Genomic DNA, 21,306 nt, shown 5'->3' on the forward strand with positions numbered 1-21,306 from the left:
CTTTTTCTGGTTGTGTGCATTGAGCTGCTTGGCCCTTGTGATGAATGACCCGTGTTTTAAGAAGCCAGGAGGGTCAGCTCTGCCATATCAACCATGACCGCTTTATGCTTGAAACCCCTAATGAAGATTGAAAAATGTGGTTGTGTTAGATGAGTGTTGGAAATCATATTGTGATTAGAAGTATTTACTATGCAAGGGTTGTTGTGTAATGCCTATTTTCTGATAGCAAAGCCTGGCCATACAGTGAATTCATCTGGAAAAAAGGAAATACTTACAGATGGTATATTTTAATGGCAGTGCATATAGATAGATAGATAGATAGATAGATAGATAGATAGATAGATTTACTTTATTTATCCCAAGCTGGGACATTACAGTGTAGCAGCAGCATTACACACAGAGACAATAACAACACAATTAAATAAGAACAACCTAGGCATACTTCAAGCAATAAAATATACAAAATACAATAAAAATACAATAAAAAATAAAGTGTCTAAAGAAGGAGTATGTATGTATTAAGGAGTAGAATAATAATAATAATAATGCTGACATTATCCTTTACAGGAAGATTGAAGAATTATATTTTATTATTATTATTATTTATAGTGAATATTATTTTTGAAGACCTGCATCCTGTGTTGTACTTTGAACTTCAACTTGAATATCTCATCACTGAAAATAGTTGCATCCTGTCCATGGCATATGTGATGCTGAGCGACACCTGTATTCACACAATAATCATAACAAGGCAATCCTTATGCTCATCCTTATCATGAATTGAAAAAAACACACACACATTATACTCCAATTTGTGCTTCCATTCAGGCGCTCTTTAAATGAACCCCCTTGACGCTGATTGTAATTGTGCATAGGTCAAATTGTATGTGCCTTTGTTTTGAAATACAGTTGCAGCTGATGACTTGAAACGCTTTCATATTTTTCCCACATGTGGAGAACAGTTACCCCCTGGCATCATATTCTGTTCTCCTCCCACGCCTGTTTAACAATACCATGCAAACTATTGCAATAATTGCCTGGTTTTTGAACCTCGGGGCAGTAGGAGAAGGTATTCCTTAAACACAAAATGAAAAATGTACATTCCCCGCCTTGGGGAAGCACAGGTAAATGGCTAATGTAAACATGTCAACAGGAGCAGAGGACAAGTTCAGCTGCACTGCTGGTGTGCAGTTCAGCACCATGGACAGTGCAGAGGCTTCCCAGCATAGGCGTTTCACTGTCCGTGGTCCTAAATTCAGCTGAATTCATGGCTCCCAATGTTTCCCAAACATTCAATTACTTTACAGTCTTAATAGTCATTTCGGCAACGCTTTATAATAAGGTCCTTAATAACCATTAATTAACAAGTAATAAGACATTGTTCTCGCTTTAGATCTGGTAGTTGCAAAAAGCATAGTTAACTTATAGTTAACTTATAATAGATGAGCAATAAAGTATATTTTAATATCAATAAGCAAACAAAATAAGATTAATGAAGGCATGGCAAATACATAATGGGTGGGTCATAGGTGTTTGTAATGCCATTATTAACACTTATATAAGCTTATAAACACACAATAATGTTAATAAGCATCTTGTAAGGACTTACAAGGGCCTTATTACTTGTTAATTAATGGTTATTAAAATTACCTTAATATAAAGCGTTACCGTCATTTCTATACAATCACTTCTGGTTCCAATATCTGGATTAAGTTCACCTTTCCTGTGATAATCAACTTTTATCGGCACCTTAAAAGAAGGACGCCTATGTCTGAGCCTAACTTCACAAACTGCGATTTGGTACATTTTGTTTAACTGCTTTGCTAGGTGGCACTGTTTATTACCCCACTAAATCAAAGCACATGCAAAAAGTTCCCAATCCCTTCTGGTATAATCATGGCCAGAGTATAGATTCCGGATATTTATATATATTCTTTATTGTCTCTAGCCTGGGAATCCTCTTTTCATCTTCGAGTTGAGACGCACACAGCCAGCTACAGTATATGCGCAAAAAACATTTCGGCAGGTAAATCGGGAAATCAAAGCTGCCTGTGGGAACTATCCCACCATCACTTGGAATATGCAATTATAATGAGTCACTAAAAATATAGCTCTGAGAAGTGTTTTTGATGTAGCTGTTATGACGTGCAACATACCAGAGCTGTACACGTGTATACAGCCCTATACATTTTAACTAGCCTGCTCCATGCATGTCTGAAACGTCGTCTGCCTCTTATAGGGAAGATAAAAGCCCAGTAAATCACCCTTGGCTGTCAAGCCGCTGATGAGTCTGCCCTGCATAAAGCCTATGCAGCCTTTCCACCAGGCTGTTGTATCCCCCCTCTCCTCCTCCTCCTCCTCCCCCCCCCTCCCTCGCTTCCTCTCCTCCTCCACATTCAGTGCTCCCTCTCGCGCGTACGGTGAGCAGCAGCAGCGACGGCTTCTGCGCTTCTCTGACGCACCATCGGAGATGAGCATCCCAGTCCCACTGGCTGTCAGGGCAGACTCTCTCGACATCTCCCCCCTCGGACCTCTGTAGTCAAGCTTTCAACATCAGCTCCATTTGTTTTTTAGTCTGTTTCCGTATCGCTTCGTCGGTCGCGTAATTTGTCAGCTTCTGCACTGCGTTTGGCAGGGATGCCCACAGTTGCCAGCTCTTGGCTTGGAATTTACTTCGGAGGTGATTTTATATCCGCAACAACTGTCAACGAAGAGTGATTGATTCCTGTTTACACTTGCGGGGAGGACTTCTCCTTCTTTTAGGGGGCATCCTTCAGATAAGCGGTCCAAATCAAAGGTGAAAAGGGGTTGAATTAGAGGGCTGTTTGACAGGAGATCGTTTGGATGACGGACACCGAGAGGCAATAGCTCTCCCTCTGCAACGCGAATCTCTGCGCCCTTGGAATATTCTTACACTGTTATAGAGTATAATATTTTCTCACTTTGCAGTCATAACCCATACGAGTTTGCCCACTGCAGGGGCTGCTGCGGCTTTCGTGTCTGCTCTTTTCAAAAATACGATTTCCTTGACGGACGGGCGTCTGAGCATCCCGGACGAGCCCGAATTTGCGATGCCCAAACAGTGAGGGTTACGGTGGGATCTCATTTGGTCACCCTGCACGGTAGCATGGCTCCAGCCCGGAGGGACTGCAGCGGCTGGGAGATGTTCCTCCCGACGGGATGCCTGCTCCTGTCTGTTTTGCTATTCCACCCTGCCATGGCCAAGGTGTGTAACGACCGTACCAAACACGGACAGGACAACAGCTGGTTCGCCAGGGACGGGGAAAACTTGCCCATCATGGTTCTTATGCCCATGAACGAGTCGGCCCTGATGAGCAGCATCAGCCAGGGGATCGAGCCGGCGGTCCAACTGGCCATCCAGCACATACGGGAGTCCAGGAAGTACTCGTTCTCACTCATCACCAAAATCTATGACACCGAGGTAAACATACAGACTAAATCCTTTCACTAAGCTGCTGCTGGTTCTGTCTGCTCAGGCGTGTTTTAAACAGTTGTATATGGCTTGTGTGCGTGCGTGCACGTGTGTGTGTATGTATGTGCACGTGTGTATGGCGCGCGCCTTGCCCCGCAGCGCTCCACACATTGTGCGTCCATGGGGAAACGCTGGTCTGTTGTGTTTGGTATATGTGCAGCCTCGTTGTCGGTGAGCGTGTTTTCGTTGCGCAAAAGTCAACTGCTGTCACTTTCCCCTCCTAAATGACAACACAGCGTTAATGCATATTTCCCATCTCGGTCTGTGTCGCTGCTGTCGCCTGTCCTTAACAGTGCATTTTATATGTAACCCGGCACTGCATCACCCGGGCACCCAGGCACACTCTCCATATATTGATATTGGACGTTTTAATGGTTACCGCAATCTCAGGATGTAACAGAATGACAAGGCTGTCTGAAATGTCATTCATCGCCGTCGTCCAATTAGATTTGAATAAAAACACTGCATTCGCTCTTTTTGTTATCGTTGCTTTACAAGATGTGTGTATGACTTAAGATGGCTTTGCGCTATAAATATTTTGAGTCACGAATCAGTGTATCTTCTAACGATTCCGGGGCTGCTTCTCATCGTGCCTGAAGATGGCGGTAATTGGATGTACGATTTCTTCAGACTCCTTGCACCCCTGTAAGGAGCTCCATCTCACAGCGTCCCAGCTCCAAATTAACATCTGTTTGTTTGATAACAATAACATCAATGATATATAATATAGCATATACCACTGTAGTTGAAGCCCCGTTTAAGTTTAGTCATGGCTAAATCTTTTTTTTGAAAAGATGTGGCACTGTAGGTGTGTTCTCCATAGTTTGTTTACACTTGAATCATTTGAATCAGCCAGCAGTCCTCATAGTGGCCTTCTTTGGTGATTTAGTGCTTGTAGGACACAGCTGCTGCATCATGCAGTTGCCATGCCAACATATAAGGATTCTGATAGTTTGACAGCTTTGTTGAACAATTTAACAACAGGAGATGTCTGTTACATAAGATGACATTTACTTGCTAAATTAAAACTATAAAAATGAAAACTGTATTCGGTTTCAATTTTGGTCTTGAGTTGATCGAATTTGTCTTATGAGAACATCTGATGGTAGCCCCTTCGAGACAGCAGACATTCTTTTGGTTTTCCTGTCTAGCACTTGTTCAGCATGGTGTATGTGCACAGGTGTGTCCGTGTGAAAGAGCACACAAATCTCTGTTGACAGAGGTAAGCCCTCGCAGGCGGCATGCGCTCAGACCATGGGATTAATATGCTCTTATGAGAGTTATGATTTTTCTCCTTCTATTCCCCGGGAGAGAAAGATGAGCTGGAAGCATGAGGTCAGTGGGCCAGCCTGACATCCGCTCGCTGGGAATGTCTGATAGTGATGCCAGCTCTCTAATACTGACAATCAATGGGAATTCATGAGAACAGTGTCATTTGATGACTTTGCGGTCAAAGGCTAAACTCCATTACACTGTGGCACTGCCAATCCCGTGGTATTTGACATTTGTTTTGTAGGCAGGCCAACTGAAAATCCAAGCTCTGATCATGTTTTTGGAAATGTCAAATTAAAAATATTCTATGCCTGCACTAAAACCTCCAGTGTTTTCCCATTAATATCAAATACAAGTACAGATACATGCCAAAATATATTGGCAACAATCTTCCCTTTCAGTATTCTGTTAGTGACAGACCTTATAGACACGACTTGTTACTGTACTAGACTAATTGTGGTAATGAAGAATGTGCAGAGTGGTGGCCTGTTAGCTCTGGCTCCAATAACTCTAAGAAAAAAAGCACCCAGCCAACAACTCAGAGTATATTTACAAGCTATTGGAAATCGTCTGGCATGGCCTGGCATGGTTAAAGTCAACAAGGGACCACAGAGAGCACCGTGAAGAGCAAGTGGCAATATATTACTGCAACAGAATAATGTTATTATATATTTACAGAGAATAATAAAAGAGCCAGAGACTTTAGCGGGAGAAACATGATTTCAATAACATCTTAAGAAACTATTATTGTTTGCTCATATCAAGCGAAGCAGTCTGAAGTGTTCTGAGTGTCTCAGCACTCATGAGCATTTACAGGTGGATAAGACCTTTGCCCAGGACAGAGTTATTGCTGTTGTGTTGACTATATTGCTTTTGGAGCCTCTGACATATTTATAGGAGCAATAATGTGAAGTTAGTGATGGCTGTGCTATTAACAATTTATAATACGTTTGTTCATTATACGTTTATTGGCGCATATTCTTTTTACGTACATGTGAATATAAAAGTCCTGAACACACATTCACACATGCACACAGCTTCCCCACATACCACATGCTTATGTCAGAAAACAATACATGCATCAGTGGGTTTGTTGCAGCTAGCAGCAGGCCAAGTGTGTGTCTGCATGATGTTTGTACACATGTGTGTGTGTGTATGTGTGGGCACTGGGATTTAGCCTGGCAGATGTAAGTAATCAGTCCCTGAGCAGAGGCTCTTTATCCCTTTATCCCCTGTCGGTGGAGCCATGGGTAGAGTGAGCAGGCCCAGTCCATCCCCTGGTGGTGCGGAGCTGGGTGGTGGTGCTGATGATGGGGATGCTGAGGCACTGGGGAAGCGGTCCAACACTAAAAGGCCTGGGAACTGAGGCTGTGCTGCTAGTAGTAGGTAGTCGGCTGCTGCAGGATTGGAGAAGCAGTTACTAGAGAAGAGCAGATGTCCTAATGCGGAATGCCTGGAGATGAGATCTAATGCGGGCTGGTGTGAAACCAGCTGGATCAGGCCAAAGCTAGACTCCTAAGATATTTCAACCATACTGGCATTGTAACAGGCTATGGCAATTTTGCAGATGAAAATACAACTTTGCTTTAAACTCAGAGCATTGCAGGTAAAATAGAAGTAGGATGGATTATATCAACTGGGAGGCTTAGTGCTGGAGCAGGAGTTGGTCCTCCACTGCAGCTCTAGATGTGTGAGTGTGGGTTTTAGTGTAACCGAGGACTGATACTGTAACTCTGCAGGCTTAGAGGATCAAAGCTTTGGAGAGGACAGGAAGGACTGGAAGAGGATGGAAGGGAGACTTTGGGCAGTGAGAGCGTTCTAGGCTAAGCTACACTAGTTCGCAGGCTTAGGATGTGTGACAGGCCCTTGAGAGGAGCCACTCAGGGAAATATTAGGGTTTTTTTTTAGCAGAATAGTTTACAAGGTACATTGAATAGTGGTAGTTTTGAATTATTTGCTGTGCTGTCTTCAGCTATGGAAAACATATCAAACAATAGATACAATTGGTAACCCACCAAATCAGTGAAATCAATATCAGTGAAAGCAAACTGATTCATACACTCTTCTCATTTCAGAAAAGTTTGCTAGCTCTGTTAGTGTAGCACAGTAATAGTCAGACTGGTTTCCGATGAGGTCAGGTCTATTAATGCTGTGACTAAGGCACACGGGCTGTTTTAGGAGATTGAGACATAATTGTGAAACAGGCCTGGCTGACAGTCATCACCCACTGAGCTCAACATCGTGATTTAAAAGCCTGATTTCTGTCCGTCACAGGTTAAGAGAATTGTTGGAGAAAAGAGGACAAGAAAGTCTAAATCTTTTCATAAGACCTCCTGGAGGGATAAGAGACTTATATAATTTCACCCACCAGGGCTGTCACTTTTTTTTCAAAAAGTCAAGTTTCAACAAATAAGAACCAACACAGTACCAAACACAACGCTAACGCAAGTAAGATCATTTTCCTATGTTAAAACGGTTGATAGAGTTTTCAATTTAAAAATGACAGCTCAACCACCAAAGCATCTGCAGTGATCCAACACCTTTTGTTGTCAGTTGTGGAATGAGAAACTCTTTTGCGATGATGAGAGGTGAAAAGTCTCATCTAAGGCAACAAAAGTTTATATCAACTCTTGGGGTCTTCTTTTTACTCTGATCACTTTAAAACAAGCAGTTTGCTCCTCTTGGAAGAAATCTTGAACCTAATGAATGTACTTTAAGGGGATGTGGTTGTGGTCTCACTATCATGTTTCCTATTTTCTAGCTGTCAGAGCTGAAATAACACATGTATTTTTAAAGGCCAATCAATACAACCGCAAAGACATACAGTCTGTCGTTAGAGATGCGGAACTTTCCCATGTACAGTGCACAGGATACAGTATGCATATGCGTATTTATAGCATATGACTGTCCATCCATGCAATACTATGGGCCTCCTGAGACTATGTTAGCAGTGACCTATGTTCAGAGATAGTGCACACAGACTGCTTCTCCTGCTCTCCTCTAAGGACTAGATGCAACATGTCACATTTGTGCACATGTTGGCAAGCCTGAAAGCGCCGTACAGTATACTCGTTCACAGGAGGAAGAGCACCCCCCTGAGCGTATATAAGGCGTTTTGTCATTTTGTCAGAAGAAGTTACATTTTCTGTGAAAAGGCTTTACCATAATGGAGGTCAGAATGCTGCTAAGCATAGGTCTTAAGTCAAAGTGAGCTGCTTTAGCTTTGAGGAGAATTTGCTTTAGCAAAATGTCATACATTTATAGTTAACGTCATTTATTATATTTATTCAGAGAGAGTGTCCCAGAGTGTTTTTTTTACTGTTCTTACTGATTCACACACTGTAACTCACCTTTGAGCTTTTGTGTAAAGCCATCTGACATGGGCCAAATGAAGCAGCACTTTTAGACATCGTGTATGTCAGGGTCTCATATTGTATGCCACATATTATCTAAATATCTGACATCCATTCGGCGCCAAGGCGGTGACCCAGCAGGGTCAACAAAGATTGCCTGTCACTGCTCCTAGGAGAGGGTGAATATTCAGGGATAGTGGGGAAAAGCAGCCTGTGACAGCCTGGGTACTCTCTAGGCATACAGAAAGTGCTGAGTGTGGCTGTATCCACTGACCCGACACAGATAGTGGGGATCAATGTGCAGCAGCCCTTCTCATAGAACGAACAGCATCTCAGGGGAGAATCAGAGAGAGAGGCGAGAGAGAAAGAGTTGTGTAGGGCCATGAGATGGAGATCCCGAAATAGGATTATATCATCTTCTGTGCAGGAAGAGGAAATGGTCAGCCTCTTAATTCTTATTGGATCATAATGTAATGCCATTTGCGTTGTTTCTCTGAGGCTATACAGTTTAATGGCCATGTTAAAAAAAGTGATTACTGCATGCAATGAGGTATGCACATTAGATTCGTTAAAGGCTCCCAAGATCTTGTGTTGTTGTGTCAATAACGATATCATTTTACAGGTTCATGAGAGTTTTAATGCTTTTTTCACTTAGCTTCATGCAAAATTAGAGACAGATGGGTCACAGTTTCATAAAGTTACTAAATCTGAGCTCTAATTGCTGACCTTTGTCTGAGTCATTCTGCCAGTGGCCTGCAGGGCCGGAGGAAGACAACCATAAACATGAACTTTCCTAATAAAAGAGTCTCTAATGTGCCCTCAAGCTGGCTTTATAAAAGATATGACACACAAGCACACAGTCATAATACGGCACATTATGAATGGAGGTTTGCTCGTACTGTATGTTTTTATGCACTCACACCAACAGACCTGCCCCACCCTCCTTCGCAGCCACACACATGCAGAGCACATACACTCCCACATATGTTCATGGCTGTTTTCAATTGGCACCCCTGCAGCACTGCCTGAGGTCAGGACATTGTGGTCACTTTAGCAGTAAGACAGGAAGTGTTCTTCAGTTCAAACAACACCCAGCATCATCAGATTGCTTTATACAACATCAGTACTTTTATCCATCCTCCTCACTGTGGGAGACAAAACCTCTACCTCACTTAAAACAATTGTCATCAATCATTTGAAACCTGTGTAACATGGCAAATACATCGCTGCACCATGCACTTAAAAAAATTCCTGATCTCATTCTTTCTAGCTTTTGTTGGGCACTATGACTCTTGCATTCATCACTAGCCGTGTTTCTATTCTCTTAAATGTGTACGCATTTTGAAGTATTGCATTAGAAAAGCTAAATTCTTCAATTTCGCAAGAGTTGGCGTGCTCAATGGGGTATGGAAACACATGTTATGATGTGGTGAAATCTAAGCCAAATGACTTCATCTTCATGGATAATATATTCATTTGTCTTCATCTCTAGACTGCATGAAACATGGCGAATGCATGCTGACATGAAAGGACAATTAAAACTTGTCCAGGTTAAACAAATTCCTGAATACCCATCTCTAATTGTCTATCATACATGGGTTGTATGGCATCTTGTTTTTGTTTCCGGTTTGCAATCTTTACTTCTTTACTCTGTTCACTGGCAGATTACAGCCACATTTAGCCTATGCACCAGCTTCTGATGACACTATGCTGAAGCCTGATGTATTGCTTCAAACCAGTTGATTGGAAACATGCCTTTATTTGCATTTCTTTTTTGCATCATTTAAGAAAATTGCCTAAAAATTGTTTTACACTTGAATGGAAATGCGGCTACCGTTTGCTCGCTTAATTTGATCTGATCAAGGAATTTAAAACACAACTAGCTTTATTGCAAAACATTGTAAATGAAAGGTAGGAAGTGTCCATCAAAGTCAATAAGGACCTAAAATGCTGTTTTTAAAATATAATTTTATTTATTTATTTTGTACAAAAAAGCGACATGCTAGGACTCCCTTTTCTTGTGCATAGTTAGTGTTGCATTCAAAACCAGTTGTTCCTTTTGCCTATCTTTTGTCCACAAACCCTTTTTACCCTCAGTAGAACTGAGCTCTTACCATGGTTTCCTATTTATCCCAGAGGTTTGCTTCAAAAGAGAAATAAGTCACTTTTGACTGCTCCCTCTCTCTGGTACATTAATCCACACTGACCATAGGCCAGCATTTTCCTGCCAACGTGTTTAAAACACAATGCTTTATTTGATATAATATTGGTTTTCCAAGCAGTAAAATGCAAAAGGCGAGTTCAAGTGCGACAAAAACAAATTAGCCTTCTGGCTTTCTCCACCTTGCACCTTGCATTTGCCTGGAGTAGATTACAGTATGTATGACTGAACCTCTTGTTTATGCCAGGATGTTGCTAATTTGATAGAGCGAGAAAGGAGTTTTGGCATTATCACATGTCTGCGCAGTCACCCCGCAGGGCCTGATGTGCTGACCAAGTCAAGGGCTAATAGCATGAGAGAGGCAACGGCTGAATTCAATTTCAAAAGCACCTTAGGCAAGTCCCGTTGGTTGCTTGCAAAGCAGTCAAAATGTGTGTTTGTGCATGAGTGCTGCTTGAGGTTGGGAAAGAATAGGGCATAGTCTGTATGCTGGATGCGTGAGTGGAGGTTCATATATATATATATATATATATATATATATATATATATATTATATGACAAACTGGCAGAACAGAGTATACATCAGTGCCAGAACAAGTACAGAAAGAATGCCACTATTCTTCTATACATTGTAGCATTGTGCCTCACGTGTAGTACCCGATCTAAAACTCCCCATATGTTTACCCTGAATTCATTGCATTTTAATTACAACCAGGCGACACACTTGTTTAGTCAAAGCTTTAATGAATTCAGTTTGTGATAATCAATTAGGTTTCAAATGAGTTTGTCATTGTCAAATTTTAATCTTCCTTTCTTTGCGCCGTCCTATTGTGTTTTCCCAGCAGATGCTACGATGAGACATCTGTTGGCATGCCCCCTCCTCATCTTTTTTCTTTCTGTTCTCTAAGACTGTACTGTCATTGAGCTGCACAATGGCTCCAAAAGGTGGCGAACCAGGCATCTGGCTGCCATTAACGTTAAGCAAACAGTTGCTCTCTGATTCACATGGAGGTAGTGTGTTACCGAGGGAGGGACACCCCGCTGGGAGATGACCCAGGAGATAGAAGGGGGGGATGAAGAGGAAAATGTGGACTTTAGGAGGGTGAGATATGGGAGGTGTAGAGAGGAGAGATGAAATGTGTGGCAGATAAACTGTAGAAAAAAGAAACCCACAGAAAATGCAACTATAAAGTAGCGATAGATGAGCGCTGGGATGAGGATGAAAATCTTCCATCTTTATTCAGTGCTGCTGAAAATACTGACAAGATGGCTGCTGCCATGTTGAATGCAACACTAAGTCAGTCTGTCTGGCTGCTCCTGCTGGTGCATCTATAAAGCTGCCATTGATCCCCAGCCAAGCCATTTGCACACACAATTAACACAGTGAATGTTTTTCTGCTGCTGTAACTTGTTTCACTGCAAACTACTGAAAAGTCACTCTTTCTAACTCCCAAATGTGCCGTGAGTATTAGGATCCTTCTTGAATATTTCGGCTTTGGTCAGTGAATGGTTTCAGAATGATATTCATGATGTTGCAGTCTGTTTACAGCTCAGTTTTCAGCAGACAAGATCCTGGAGAATATGTGTTTGTGTGCTTATGGTTACCAACCCCAAGAGAGGTGCCCTGCTGCTGCACGTCTGGAGAATTTCCATCACTGAAAGGCTGCGTATATGTGCGTGAGTGCGAGTAAGAGACACAGGCTGAAGGGTTTCCAATTTTTTAATATTGCTCCTCCTCTCATGTTGTTTGACCTTTCACCTTCGAAACAAAACAGTCCTCCCACGCCAGATGACCTTTTTGAAAGGATGACTTGTTTTCACCTTTGTCCGCTGTTATTATATTGTAATCCTTAAAATTTTACCTTTCCCAACTCACTCCATCACTGTCTGCTCCTTTCACTGCTCATCACTCCTCCACCCCCTCACACGCACGCACGCACACACACACACACACACACACACACACACACACAAACAAACACACATGCACATGCACACGCTCATGCTCACATACAGCACATTCACCTCTGTGCCTCCCTGTCCCTCTCCCGTGAGTGGACAGAAATGAAAGGATTATCGTGGAAAGGGTGTGCCGTTGTCATTAGAGATTGGACAAGTACTCTGTGCATGCTCCTGTCTGTCGCTCTCAAGGGGGCCCAGCACAGAGCAATAAGCAGAGAGAGCCTGTCCTTGTCAGTCCTGTAATTACATTAAAGCTCATGTAATTCTTGGGCAAAAAAAAACAAAAAAAACAAAACAGGAGCCATCCATCGTCTGCTTCTTTGGAAGGGATGTGTGTGTGTGTGCATGTGGGTACACATTTGTATGGCGTGTGCGTGAGTACTTATAAAGAGAAAGCAACTTTATGCTGCTGCTTAGATACGTCCACACATGCGTAATGTGGCTGAAGGGTCGGTGACCTGGTGAATGTGTGCCTGTGCATTTGCGTGATCCTTGCAGCATGCAATGTGTATGATTGTGGCATGTGTGCGTCCTGTTCCCACGGGTCAATGGCACTTAACACTTGTTCCCAGAGGGCAGGTTGGTTGTCATGGCCACAGCTGGGATGTGCGGAGACTCAGGCAGGTGCCGCAGAAGAATAATAGGCTTTTTCTCTATCTTTCTCGCCATGCCATGCATCTACACGTGCACACACTTTTTTTTCAGCAATCTGACTCACTCACACATACCCTTACTCACGCACACACACACAGAGCCTCGAACACATGTAAACAGACATTTATACCCATTGTGATTGGTCAACAGAGGGCACCAGGGTGCAGTGCTGTCCTATCTAAGCTGGCATTAGAAAAACAGTAACATTTACATAATTGTCCCCCTTTTTTTGTCAAATTGCTCAGGAGAATTCACTTATTTCATCTACTTTAGACTGGATAGCTTTGTTATATGTGATACTAGATGGTGACAAACACATTTACAGTTCAAAATGCTTTTCTCTGCTCAAATCGTGTTATAATGTAGCTTGTTTATATACTACAATTTGTTGAATCCAATCCATTAATACACAAAATTCTTCCATATTTTCCCCATGTGATAACATCCCCAGATTACTGACACATATGAATTGTCAGTCAAGCAGCAGCCTCAGCAGAGCCACTCTTTGACAAGGTGAAATGTTCCAGCAGGTCACACAGCAGTGCGCCCTGTAATGGACGCTCTCCCACTGTTAAAAAGCAATTAAAGAATGTCATTAAACTATCAGACAAGAAGCTGAAAATTGAACAGTCTCTTACTTATTGCAGCAATGAGAACCTATAACCATACTAGCCTGAATGTCCTCATCAGTGGTAACACTTTTGCACCAAATCCAACATTTAAACAGAAATATTTTGGAGCAATTTAAAATATTATACATTTCCACATGTATGGTGTCAAATATGGCTGTCAATTTATATTTATAACCGACTTTATTGTTAAAATATAGTTGATAAATCCAGTTTTCTGCAGGACCACTGCAGAACCAAAATTCACAGCAGTCCACAGTTAGCAACAGGTGTTAAGGTTATCAGGTCTGTAAATTAGGCTCTACGCTTTATGACATTATTTTATTAGTTTATCTTGTAATGTACAACTATGTAGACCTATAAAAGACATTTTATGATATACCTATACCAGTCTTTCATTTTATTGGTTTGCTTCTCATGGGCATTATGCACAAGAGTCAATATTTAAATAGTTAGAACCAATGTGATTTTTTTTTAGAAGAAGAAGGGCAATTCTGACAGCTCCAGCCTCTATCTTTAATCTGACATGGGGGTTTGCTTTGTGGAATATCCGAACACGTCACTGTCAGTGCTGTTCCTCTGTCCTTCCCTCGAAAAAGATGTTCAACTGTAAGAGCCATTATACAGTTTCAATCACACCGTTAAGGACCTTCATATAGCACCTGTCGGAAGCGTGGCCTTCACAGTTATTATTTTACCAAAATAGACTGTTGGATTTAATACATTAAGGTTTCCTTGGGCAATATCTCATGCCTGTGTGCTCATCCAGCTGCGAGGAAACAAACTGTCAGTTCGTGTTTTGCTTTTTTCTCTTCCGGTGTGTGCCATTTAAATTTTGCGGTTGTCAAACATCGTAATGCTCTGTGTATTTTCTAGTATTTTCCTGCTTTAACTGACTACACACTGACTGCATGTACACACATTGTCTGAAAGTGTAACTATTGTGATTTGTTGCCAGTAGTAGGCCCCAGCATGAGTCCATGTGGCACACTGCAGCTCTCTGCTCCAGCAGTCTCTGATACACATCAGACCTTTGTCCATTTGTCACCCGCTCATCGTGGCTACCACTTCCCCATTCGTGATTGCTGGGGCCTGTTAGCGGAAAGCAGTTGGTGAGCCCATTGTGTGCCAAGAGCGATAACAACAGACAGTAAAATCACAGATGTAACCTACACACACACACAGACACACACACATTCCCTACCACAGTCCCTAAGTGCCAATGCCGTAGCAGTGGTATACACATCTGTCATGCCCATCCAAAGCAGGCAATCATGCCACATGCGATCACAAAAGGCTGCACAATGATGATAAGAGATCATTTGCAACCAAGCTCTATCTGCCGTGGCTCAGTCCTAATCTTTGTGTGTGTGTATCTATGTCTGTGTGTGTGTGTGTGTGTGCATGTGTGTGTTTTCATGGGTGGATAGTTGGATAAATGGATAGCAAAATGAATTAAATTGAGCTTTCTTATGTTGTATTTTGTCCGTGAAAAAAAAAAAAGCATTATATCCCAGGAGTGGGTTAGATTTTGTTTTGAGCGGGCCCAACTCCATATTTGGCGAACAAACCACACGACACACACACACACACACACACACACACACACCCATGTATCCACACAAACCTTCGCTCAAACCATCACGCACAGGAGTAGCTAGACCGTAAATGTTGCTCTCAGCTGCACTACATGTTGTAATGAGGTAATTTCTCTTTGGTTAGTACATCTCTAAACAAACCATGTTATAGGCTACGGAGCAGGGATTGTGGCTGTAAAGAGTAGTTAGTGTGTCAGACTGCAGCTGATAGATGGGGCTACGTCCTGATTGGAGGGACCTGCGGCTGCCTGTCTGACTAATGAACTGTTACTGTAAAGCAGGAGCCTTTTATTGCCTTTTTTATAGGAAGAAGTGGGCACACTTATGACTAGTCCATTTCTTGCTACGCACACATGCACACACGTAAGCACACACATGTGCACCTACCAACACACACGTGCACAGGGCCCGGTTCTCCCCGAAGGGCCGTTATCTCTCATAGTAATCCGCAAACAGCTTGATACGAGGGCCGGTCGGTCAACAACCCAGAGGCAGCTGATCTGATGACCAGGCAAGAAACTGCTGGAGCAGACTTGTTGGTAAATGTTGTGTACGAAACTAACATTGTAGGTACAATTCCCGTGAGACGCAGGGCCCTATAAATCAAGTTTTATTTCCACTGACAGCACGCCTATTCTGGTTAACAGAATGTGTGTGATTGGGTGCTAAGCTGCAGCAGCATGCTCAATAATGTACAAGAATGGTAAAAAGTGATTTCTAGGGATGAAGCTGAAAGCTACAGATGTAATAGATGGCTCATGTCAAATGCTCTGACGTATTTTGATCAAATCTGAATACCTTATAAAAAGAGAAGCTGTACGGTTGTTAGTGTTTCAGCGGAATAGATGAAGGAAAACAACATTTCAACACCAATCTAGGACTGTGAGTTGCACTTTCTCTGTGCTCTCCAGCTTTTCTGTACACTTCAGTCACAAATTACTGGCGATACTGTGGTTCTTTATTTCCACCAGGGCTTCACATCGATCAGCATTCTGATGCTATGTCATTACAACACGGCCAGCTTGGGCTCATAGGCCCATTTCATCAAATGTGCAGCATGTGAACTGATATTTGCAATATGCAGTCACTTTTTTTCTTGACATGTGTCAGTAATAAATTACAATCTCAAGACACAGCAGGTCCCCATAATGCACAGTCAAGGAGGCAATCTGTTTAGTAATTCATTTTTCGTCACTTCGAAGGAATATTCGGAAGTAAGAATTATTGTCGCTGACCTCAAGTATTTTTTTTTTCCAATAAAAAGTGTTAGAATTTTTTTAGGACACACTGTCAACGTTAGCACGTTTGACACTGCATTGACGGTTTAAGTTTCAGCTGCATTATGGGACCGGGACAAATATTTCTCTAGGATATAAACTTGTTTTGACATATTGTGACATTATGTCTGGGCTTTTCTCACATCACCTCGAGAGACCACGAGAAACACAGCAAGTATTTGAAACACGACTTTTTGAAAGTTTTATCTGATTGAGCACTTTAAAACACTGCTATTTCCACTGCGTTGGTTTCCAAAGAACTCTTCAAACATGAAATCTGGAAATCTTGGATGGTAATTGACATGTTGAATAGAGAGTGAGGGGATATATTTAGTATAATCTAATAATCCTCATCTCAGACTGTCTTATCTGGTGATAACACTATTTACATGATTAGATGCTCTTACTTTCATGCTGATTTCCTGCCTCCGTCCAAATGCTCAACAGTCTTTGCCAGAAAGCAGCTCCTCTGTTCATGCAGCCCAAGTGTGTGTATTGATTTCATGGCTAAAAACGAGGTGATGGCAGAATGCCTGTTTTATTCTTCCTTTTGGGAAACATCCAAGAACAATTGATGTCACCCTTTTTTATGCTTTTTAAAAATGGGCAGCTCGTTGACAATATGGATCCAACTGCACCTGAATTTCATCACTTCCATACTGTCGGATATATCATATCTTCACAAGGTTTTTCCATAATGTAATGTTTCATGGCCACAGTGGGATGCTTGAGGAATGCTCTCCTGGGGGTTTCACCATTGCTGCCGAACGATACTGGCCACCACTTCAGTGACGGCCATTTTATTAAATCCTTTCATTATGTTTGAAATTCCAAGGTAAAAGACCACCTGGGGAATGGATATGAACAGCCGTATTCAGCCAATTCAACACATTATACAAGATAGATGAAGCAATTAAATCCCCAAGGTAATGTATACAGTATATTGAGATGTTGAGAGTGATGGGTGGCTTGACTTGACTAAAATGGCAGGCTGTGTTTAGGGGGAGACCCCATCTTACAGTATAGCAAGAACACCCCTGCCATGTATCATTCCTGCTTTTCGTACTGTGATGGTTATTGGGCTTTTGTAAGCTTTTATTGCCTCAGTTGTCTGTGATTGATGTGCCCAATGAACGGGGAGCGCTGGTGGGGCTGATGACACCCCAAGCTGCGAGAAGGAACGATGCCTATCACGTTAATTCAATAGAAACCAGTTGGATAGTGAATGAGATTTCATTATCCCACGTAAAGCAGATAATTCCAAGGGCCATCTGGACGGATAGAGGACATTACTCCTTAGGCGTATTCATATCAACATTTATATTCACATAGACAGAGCTATCACAACCCTGTGCTGATGTAATTGTAAACAAGCTGTCTATTGGCCAGCACGGTGTTAGGCTAACTGTTTCCGATCCGAAGGAAAGGAAACCAATAAAGGTCTGCCAACTGTGACGTTCTCAGTCTTGCAGTAGTTTTTAAAGTTGGTTAGCAATGAGCATCTGCCAAACAACCCAAATGCTGATTTTAAATGTCCACTCCCTGCCAGGAATTTCACTTCCATTTTACAGGCTTTTTTTAAAGGAAAAAAAGAAACAACTCTTGTCCACACTGAGCTAGCGTCCATGTTAAACTAATTACTACCCTTATTAGTATTCTAGTGGAACATTAGCGATTAGCATAGCCATTAAAACCATAAGGGTCTCCTGTGGGGGAAAATAAAAAAAGAAAAACAGAAATGAGGCTAAAATGTATGTTTTAAGCCGTTTTTACACGGCTGTGTTCGTGCAATCGTGTTTTCACCTTTCAGCCTTGGCAGACGAATGTGTAAAGGGTCCTTTGGCGACGCGGAGCCTTCTAATGTATGTAAATTGTGTGGAAAGGGGACATCAATTAGAGCTGGCGGTGTGCACTCGCTGTGAATTTATTCATGAGGTTGGTAAACCTGCTAATTGTATGTACCAGAGACATCCATCGTGGAAGTTGACTGGATTAATGTAAACATACCTAATGACATGAATGCACACGATGTGTCGTACTGTGATCACAGAGCCTCACGCTCACACATTCCACACTCCAAGGTATGCGGACGTGAACGGATGAGTGTGTGTTTTTGTGTGCTCAGAGACATCCTCTGAACTTTAAAAAGAATAAGACACACAATCCCAGAGATGCTGGCATGAATATTTAAAGGTAGCATACTAAACAATTCTCCAGCGCTGACCTGTTGCTGGATGTATTCTTATTGAATAAATGAACATGCCTCATATTTACCAGATCACTGCTTTTAAGATGTATGAATCAGAATTAAACATGGTCCCTGGCGGTTGTTGGCAGCCTCCCTCTACATAAATATTATCTGTATGCCCCGACTCTGTGCTGCTCTCTGCTCTGTTGACTTGCTCTTACACACAGGGGATCTTCTATTGATTTCTACAAGGCCTTCATGCCGACTTCTTCAGCTCACTGGAATCCCGTTTTCAGGAATGCACCTTCAATTCCTCATTGTTTGCAGCTACCCATCTGGTGTATTCTGTTTCTTTCCTAAAGTATACAATTATTTGACTTTAAAACGCTGCTATTTCCACTGCACTGGTTTCCAAAGAATTCTTGAAATTTGAATTCTTCAAACATGAAATCTGGAAGTCTTGGATCGTAATTGACATGTTGAATAGAGAGTGAGGGGATATATTTAGTATAATAATTTATACAATGCAGTGGAAATAGCAGTGTTTTAAAGTCAAATAATTGTATACTTTAGGAATTGAAGGATTGAAGGTGCATTCCTGAAAATTATTTCAGGAATGCACCTTCAATTCCTCATTGTTTGCAGCTACCCATCTGGTCTGTTCTGTTTCTTTCCTAAAGTATACAATTATTTGACTTCCTTCACTGCCCTTTCTTATTATTTGCTATTTAAGGCCCACAAGGAATTTACAATTTGCAGGTGATTCAGTTTATAGTGCAATGTAGTGATTTTATTTATCGCAATTTTTTTTATTTAATTTCACAAGGTGAAACAATAGAAAAGAAAAATAAATACTGGATGAGCAGTGTCAATAGGCAACACATTTCACTTGACTAAACAAGGTACTATAGGTGCTTCTCAATATATTAGAATATCATGGAAAAGTCCATTTCCAGTAGTTGAAGTCAAGTATTGAGTGCATATAGATGGACATACTTTTCAGAGGCCAACATTTCCATATTAAACATACTTTTTAAAATTGATCTTTTGTAGTATTAACATTTTTTGAGACACTGAATTTTAGGTCTTTATTATAATTAGAAGAAATTAAATAAATCATTCTGTGTGTAATGGATCTATACAGTGTATTATTTCCACTTTTTGAGTTGGATTACTGACATAAATAAACTTTTCTACGATATTCTCATTTATTGAGATGCACCTGTAGTTGGCCTTAATTCTAATTTATTTATTTTGTGCAAATGTGTTATTATTCCCTCAATGTGCTCAGGCCTGCATGAGGAAAGTACCAAAAAGGAAGGAAACTGTAGTTAAGAAAAGAAAAAATGTGTCTAAAAACATTAAGTCTAAAATATTGCTTAAAATGTCTCTGTATTAAATTAACTTGTCTGCATGTTCTTTTCACCCACTCACGCTGTCAGTGGCGTTGCATTGGCGGGGGAATCAGTGTAAGCTCGCTTGTTCCTCAAGGCAGAATGTGTGACAACGATGGCAAGGGGAGTACGGGGTTACGACCATTCTTCTTTCTTTGATAGAGGGCAAATGTAAATGTCAGCGACGTCTGAAATAGAAAGGTCTTCTAGTCGCTGATGCTGCACAGAATAAGCTGTGACAGATGAAAGCAGCATTGCAAGCTACAATTTATTAGGCTGAGACGAAGAGAATTAATAGTAGAAGAAGAAAAGGGAAAATCTTGGAGAAGAGGCTAATAAAGGCAGGATTTGTAATATTCTTGTGCTGAGTGTAGATATTATTATATTTGGGTGTAAGTGAATGGTATAGTCAAATGTAAAATATTTTAATTTATTTTTTCAAGAGATAATCTAATAGAGATGTCTTGGCATTTTGACTTGCCATATTTTCATTTTGTTTGGTGTTGTGTCCCCTTTTTTTGTAGCTTTTTGCCCAAAGGGTGACGTCCGGAAATATCCCAAACACAAAATGACAAAAAAAAAGAGAAAAAAAATACAGCCAGAGGGCAGGGTCTCTGCATTCTGGTATGTCTCAATACATTGATTATTTTATTTCATTTTGAAAATCCTCAAAAAATCGCAAAAAATGTTAATACTACAAAAGATCAATTTAAAAAAGTATGTTTAATATGGAAATGTTGGCCTCTGAAAAGTCTCAATACATTGATTATTTTATTTTATTTTGAAAATCCTGTATAGCATACCTTTAAGAAAAGATCATCAGCATTTTAAATAGAGCTGCACAATAAATAGTATTAAAAAAATCTGAATTATGTGAAAAGGCTGTAAAACTACTCTGGTCCCACTTGCTGAAAGCTTTGCTAACCATTGACTTCTGTGCAAATATTCTATTGACTGACAGCATTGATCAATCATGGTTTGCCTGAAAAGCTGAATTCAGATGTGCTAAAAAAAAGTGGTGACGATAAAGGGAATCAATGAGGTGCAAAAATATTTCAATAATCATAGCTTCCAAAAAGACAACAATTTATTACCCATTGTATTATGGGTCTCTGGGTATTTAAAGACATCCTGGGATCTAAATTTGTTTTCTTAAATGCACTGAAGAACAATATTCCCATCCATATCTCCCAAATCACTGAGGAACTTCAGCTCACCCGTCAGAAAGTATTTGAAACGAAGGCTTTGGCAGAAGTGTCTTGTCGCATGTCACAGCTTCCTCCCACCACAACAAAGGCAGACCAAGAATAATGTTAGTGCCTATT

General features: G+C 41.2%; 1 protein-coding gene across 1 annotated transcript in view; it reads left to right on the top strand.

Moving 5' to 3' along the window:
• Positions 1–2,444: 2,444 nt before the first annotated feature.
• The window catches only part of gabbr2 (gamma-aminobutyric acid (GABA) B receptor, 2), a 200,836-nt gene continuing 181,974 nt past the window's right edge, over positions 2,445–21,306 (top strand). Inside the window, exon 1 of the mRNA XM_059349280.1 lies at positions 2,445–3,442. Coding sequence (XP_059205263.1) covers positions 3,128–3,442 — 315 coding nt within the window. The 5' untranslated portion in view covers positions 2,445–3,127. The remainder of the gene's footprint in view (positions 3,443–21,306) is intronic.

The sequence above is a fragment of the Centropristis striata genome, chromosome 14, assembly GCF_030273125.1.
Source record: "Centropristis striata isolate RG_2023a ecotype Rhode Island chromosome 14, C.striata_1.0, whole genome shotgun sequence".
Classification (NCBI taxonomy): Eukaryota; Metazoa; Chordata; class Actinopteri; order Perciformes; family Serranidae; genus Centropristis; species Centropristis striata.